The 6529-nt window shown below is 39.1% G+C and overlaps 1 protein-coding gene across 1 annotated transcript in view; it reads left to right on the top strand.

Annotated features, from left to right (window-relative positions):
* The window catches only part of NUPL1 (nucleoporin like 1), a 33731-nt gene that overhangs the window by 1526 nt on the left and 25676 nt on the right, over nucleotides 1–6529 (top strand). The window contains exons 2-5 of the mRNA XM_008938457.1: nucleotides 690–735; nucleotides 2933–3075; nucleotides 4314–4349; nucleotides 5839–5991. Of these exons, the coding sequence (XP_008936705.1) occupies nucleotides 690–735; nucleotides 2933–3075; nucleotides 4314–4349; nucleotides 5839–5991 (378 nt within the window). The remainder of the gene's footprint in view (nucleotides 1–689; nucleotides 736–2932; nucleotides 3076–4313; nucleotides 4350–5838; nucleotides 5992–6529) is intronic.

Raw genomic sequence — 6529 nt, 5'->3', positions numbered from 1 at the left:
ATTCCTGCTTTGCACCAATGGCCGTTCAGGTACTTATGCTCTTTATTAGTTGATGTTCTCTATAGTATGCTTTAGCCAGGTCCAAAGCTTTGTTCTAGTTCTAAAATTAGAGTTAAGACCTGACTTCAGTGACCTGATCTGGTCTTCCTTCCATCTGTGAGGAGTAGATGGTTGTTCAGGCACATGCTTTCCCCTGCTGGTGAAAATGCTGGCATTGCCTTATTTCTACATTTTGGTTACTTTCAGTCTTAAAAAAACAAACAAAATGCCCCTTCATTTTATAGGGTGTAGTGTTTTTTGTGTTTTGTTTTTTTTTTTTTTCCCCCCCATCGTGCTGGATTGCATATTTTGTGCTATAGCTTTCTTCTATTGGAATGGTGAAACAAGAACTATTTTCACAAAAGAGTCATCTTTGTACTGGAAAAGGATGAGGAACAAACTCTTGACTAGTGAAAAAGTGCCATTTTGTGTGTTTTAAGTTTACAAGCAGCTAGGTCATGGTGCTGTAGTTTGGTATGTTGAAATTCTGGCAGTAAAGAAAGCTGAAATGCTTTGGCTTCTGTGGATTTGTAGAATTGCTGGAAAAGACCTTTAAGATCATTGAGTCCAAACATTAACCTAGCTCTACCAAGTCCAAAACTAAACCATGTCCTTAAGCACCTTATTTACACTTCTTTTAATGTTTCTAGGGATGGTGACTCCACCACCTGTCTGGGTAGCCTGCTCCAATGCTTGGTAACCCTTTTAGTGAAGTTTTTCCTAATATTTAACCTAAACCTCCCCTGGTGCAACTTGAGGGCATTTCCTCTTGTCCTGTTGCTTGTTACTTGGGAGAAGAGACCAACACCCACTTCACTCCCATCATCCTTTCGGGGACCTGTAGAGAGTGATAAGGTCTCCCCTCAGCCTGCTTTTCTCTGGGCTGAACAACCCCAGTTCCTTCAGCTCCTCATAAGACTTGTTCTCTAGATCCTTTGCCAGCTTTGTTGCCTTTCTCTGGAGTTGCTCCAGTACCTCTTTGTCTTTCTTGTAGTGAGGGGCCCCAAACTGAACCCAGTATGTGGGGTGTGGCCTCCCCAATACTGAGTGCAGGGGGACAGTTGCTTCTCTAGTCCTGCTGGCCATGCTGTTTCTGATAGAAGTCAGGATGCCTTCTTGGCCCCCTGGCCACACTGGTGGCTCATGTTCAGGCAGCTGTCGGCTAACAGCCCCTGTTCCTTTCTGCTGGGCAGCTTTCCCACCACTCTTCCCCAAGCCTGTAGTGTTGTGTGGGGTTGTTGTGGTCCAAATCCAGGGCTCTGCACTTGGCCTTGTTGATCGTCATCCCATTCACCTCGGCTGACGGATCCAGCCTGACCAGATACCTCTGAAGAACCTCCCCGTACCCTCAGGCAGATCAATACTTCCACCCAGCTTGGTGTCATCTGCAAACTTACTGAGGGTGCCCTTGATCCCCTCATCCGGATCACTGATAAAGATGTTAAACAGAAGTGGCCCCAACACTGGGCCCTGAGGAACCCCAGCTGTGACCAGCTGCCAGCTGGATTTAGCTCTATTCATCTGGCTGGTCTATGATCTTCCAGACTTCTTGGCCACTCTGCTTCTTTGAATTACTTCTCTAAGAGTAGCCCACACCTAGAGTTTGAACTTGCAACCAAGTTTTACTGGACTTGCTATGGTCACTTTTGTAAATATTTTGAAAACTTTTTATGTAAAAGGTAAAAAAAAAAAAATTAAAATGCTTTTATTAGGAATATCCTTTGTTTAACTTGTTATGCATAGGAGCTGCTTTCATACAAAAGAGAGAAGGGAATAATGAGAGAATACTCAGCACCTGAAACATAGAATACTTCTTGACAACTGTTTACTCTGAAGTCTAAATTGTGTTTTACTTCAGTGCTGCTGATGTAGTTATGCAAAATGTTTAAATTAAAGAAAACTGAAAAGCTTTTCCTAAAAAGGCTCACAAATGGGAGCAGGCCATTACTAGAAATAAATTATTCACCTGATCTTTCATTGGTTTAAAAACAAAGCTTTAAAAATTCTCATCTGGCTGATGAGCTGTCATTTCATTGGCTAGAGATAATAACAATTATTGTATTTCCCTGTTTTGCCCAATAACGTAATGCACCCACAGCTAAATGTAAAGCTTGTTCTCTGTTTGCTATGAAACTTTATTTTGGGTAACTAGACATTTTAGAAGAAGGCTTAATTTTCTTTTTGATGACTTTTCTTTTGATTTCTGCTTTGCTCCTTCCTCTCTTTCTCTTCATCTGTGAAAATAGCTCTGGAAGTTTATTTCCATAACTTTACGGCAAGTATACTGTCAGAAAAGAAAGTAGAGTAAGCGTGAGTCCCCTGTGGCTTGCAAAAAACTTAAGGATGTTGTTTTGGTTAGAAAATGTATTCATGTATCAATGTGTTTTGGTACCAGTGTAGGACAAGTTGTGCTGCTGATGTGAAGGATTGTGGTCTCTGCTTACTGCTTTAGGATGAAATAAAGTAGCACTGAGCTTTCTGGTCGGAGGTATGACTGGACTTGTAGCCTGCTTTGAAAATACATTCTTGCAGGTTTGTTGTCATCTTCGTAGTGCCTCTAGCATTTGTTACCCCATTTCAGTAGTTCAGGGCGAATAATTGGGCAGAACTAATGAGATGATTGAATGGAGGAGAGTTCAGGTTTCCCACTCATGTATCAAGGAGCTGAGCAAATGCTGGAGCTGGCGGGGAAGCAGTGGGAGTTATGGAGCTGTGAAAGAGGCAGGTGGGCTTCCGCTGCCTCTTTGGTGGCAGTGAGTTTGAGCTCCTGTCTTGGAAAAATGAATGATGATGTGGGAACAACACTGAAATGGGGCAGAAGAGTGGGCTTTTTTAGTTTGAAAAATAATTATTGCTACTGATAGTGTGGTGTATTTTTTTTTTTTTTTTTTAGTAGTAGTTCAACAGGAGGACTTAATTTTGGAACTCTGGGCTCCTCCACAGCTACAGCAACTACATCAGCTCCTTCAGTGGGCTTTGGGAGTGGACTTTTTGGATCAAAACCAACTGGCTTTACACTAGGAAGCACGACTACAGGTAGAAAAAAATCTTATACAGCAGAAATGTGAATCAACAGTGCAGAAGTCATATATACACAAACTGGATCATCATAATGTGCTTAGTATTTTACAGGCTTCATTGAGCACTTTAAAATATCATTCTTTGAGAATATGCAGTACCACTGCTGCAGAAACACAAATGCAGCTACCAGAAAACTGTGCCTGGACCTGTATAAATTGTTCCATAATCTGAATTCTGTTGTTTTCTAGAAATCTAACTCTTCATCCAGGATGCTCAAAATAACGATTTAAGGTTGAGGTATCTTTTGATCTGAAAAATATTTTAAAACATTGTGAGATCATTAGTATTTGTAATGTGATTTTTATAATCCTGCAGTACTAAGCATTTCTGGTTTTGTTTGAGTTTTTAATGTTAGCAATATGCATGAAGAAATTTGTTAATATTTTCTTAGGTCTCTAATTCAGCCTGTGAACATACAGGTTCTTATAGGATTATTGGAGGGCAAGAGAATAAACCATTTCTGACTGGAGAGATTTCTTTTTCAGCCATCATACAGACAAACTAAGTTTTACTTAGCCTCCAGTATTGCTAGACAAATTATTTTGCTTGTATGACTAGATAAGTTCTAAGAACAAATCTACTAGAAATAAATTCAGTAGTAGACTGAAAGGCTATATTACTGTGCTTGGCTACATTGGGATGATTTTATTGTAGCTCTCAATTGGTCTTTTGATTTTCTAATCAGATAGTATTTAAAATACAGAATGGCATAACTGTTTTCAAAATAATCTCTTTAAATTACCAGTGTGGCAAAAACCCTAAACCAAGACACAGAATATTACAAAGACTGTGGACTCTATAATCATCTTCATGATGCCGAAAATCGGCTGATTTTCGTGCTAATGTAATGTACTCCCATGGGGCTGAAAAATACTTAATAGAATTACTAGTTTCCATATCTTTTTCATTTGTTTGAAATTTCAAATTTGTTATACTGCTGTGATCACATCAGCTTCACTGTTAGCAAATTCTTATGAAGAAAAATGATGAGTTTTGAAGTCAGTTATACTTAGCATATGAACAGTATTTTTAATGTTGCGCTTTGAACATACTACAGAAAAAACTTGTGAGACAATAGGTAGACTATGAAAAAATGCAACATTGTGCAAGTGGTTTGTTTCATGTTTTTTTACTATCATAACTGCTCTGTGGTCTTCATTTACCATTCTTACTCTGTTTTCATTTTTAAGCAGGTACAGCAACAACTATTGCTACAGGACTGACACTAGGTAAGGTCCTAATCTGGATTTTAATGTTCAAGAGGAAAAAAAAAAAGAAATACAGCTAGATCTTTCCTGTAATCTAGAAAAGCTAGTGGTCATATGTGAGCTGTTTTTCCCCATCACTAGTTGCAGTCTGCTTTGCAGCCTGAATATTAAGGCTACATAGCAGAGTGGAGCCCTGCAGTTCTGGGCACATTACTGGTTGGCAAAGGATTATTCCATCCCTGTACAACAGTGACAGTAGTCACAGTGAGAAGTTAGACTTTGTATTTATGTCCCCCTAATGAGTTTTATCCTTCAGCAGAGGGGCGGTGGAATACATTATCAAAGAACTATTAATGCATAATTTCTTGATTTAATGAACTTTGTGTGAACGGGTCTGTTTGATAATTGCCCCTTTTAGAAAACTAGGGTTGAATTGGGAATGGACCTTGGGGATAATTTACTTTTGTTTCTCTGATGTATCTTTAATGTGTTTTTTCAGCTGTCATTAGAAATACAGCAGTCTGTGGGTAGTTATGGGCTTTTGTGTTTGGGAGGGTGGGGGTGTATTTTTTTGTGTGTGTGGTTTTTTTTTTTTTTTAGATGCCAGCAAGTGAGGTCTGAGAAGAAGCTGGGCTTGAGTTTCACCGATGTTGAGGATGGGGGTGGTGCTAAAAGGCAGGCTGCAGTCCAAGAACTTAAGAAGCCCTACTGTGAATAACTAGGGAAAAAATAGTGTTGGATAAAGAAGCAAATTAAATTAGCAGAAGGAAGGAGCAGCAGCTAATACAGAACAGACTGTGTGATGCATAATCATATGTGGCAGTTCGTACTATGGAGATGAACATCAATTTATTTCGGTAGCTGAATGAAGTGATGTCATCCAAAACAGACCCACAGCAGTTACTGAGAATATCAAAAGTGTTGCTTATGTGTTGCTGTTGTGGTTTGTGTATATATGTGTATGCTCCTCCTTTACATTGGAATCTGGATTGTAAGATATAGACTCTACCACAAAAGCAGCTAGAAGTTGAAGCTTTATTTGCTTTAATTTAGAAGTGCACAAAAGCGAAGTTTGAGGCAATAACTTCTCAACGTATTTTTCTTGCATTCATTTTGATAGACACATCCAGTGGAGAATTTTTAGTCTGTAATTCAGGCAGCAGTGTTTCTAGCTCTGTTTACCAATCTTTGGTTCATCATTAGATGCTGTTGGTGGAAGCTCTTTTTTCACAGTTGTTTCTAGATTACCACTAGATGTAACTGCTAATCCATGATTAAAGTCCATTGGATCACTAGGAATTCTGGAGAAGAAAATGCCCATGCAACAGATTTAAATCTTTGAAAATTTTTCTGTAGGTGCCATGGGGATATTTTACTTGAGCACCACAGCATGCAAGATCATTTGCATCAGGATGGTTAAATGGGAACAGATCAGAACAGAAGGTGACTTCAACATTCATTCTCAAACAGAATGTTCTAAGAGTGGTAATTTTTGTTTTTCTTTTTTTAGGCACTCCTGCCACCACATCAGCATCTACCACAGGCTTTAGTTTAGGTTTCAACAAGCCTGCAGGATCAGCCACGCCATTTGCTTTGCCAGTTACATCTACCTCAACAGGCAGCCTATCGTTATCATCTGCTCTTACATCAACTCCTGCAGCAGGTAAGAAAATGTTTGGGGCAGGGGCTGGTTTGTGTTTTTTTAATAATAAAACTTTATGGTAAAAATGTTTTACACTCTATTTTTCTAGTATTTACATAATATTGTGGTACTTCAATAAAAAGTTTCATTGGACCTCACTAGTTCTAAATTTTGGTACCATTATACAGAGAGATATATGGGCAGTATACTGTGTGATAGAACCAGCATGTAATCTTAAGTCATCAGAAGCAGAGCAAGAGCTGGTTTGTTGTGTAATACCATGATTTTTTTGTTATTGTTAACACCACTGAATGTTGAAAGCTTCCTACCTGGCAGCTGAAAACTTCGGAAATATCTACGTTTTGTAGATGGCCTAAAATGGTTAAGTAGAAGTGGAAGTGAGGTGTTTCCAGTGTAGTTCTCATACTGGCATGCACCTGACATCATATTTAACTTTACTAAACTGCACTGTGCACAAAATTAAGGCTGGAATTAATTTTTCCTAATCTTAGGAGTCTGCATTTGAGCTCAGCTGCTTGCGCCCTCTGTGTTCTGTCCC

Source organism: Merops nubicus, unplaced genomic scaffold (genome assembly GCF_000691845.1).
Source record: "Merops nubicus isolate BGI_N331 unplaced genomic scaffold, ASM69184v1 scaffold6730, whole genome shotgun sequence".
In the NCBI taxonomy this organism is placed as follows: Eukaryota; Metazoa; Chordata; class Aves; order Coraciiformes; family Meropidae; genus Merops; species Merops nubicus.
This window is presented reverse-complemented; position numbering and strand designations above follow the sequence as displayed.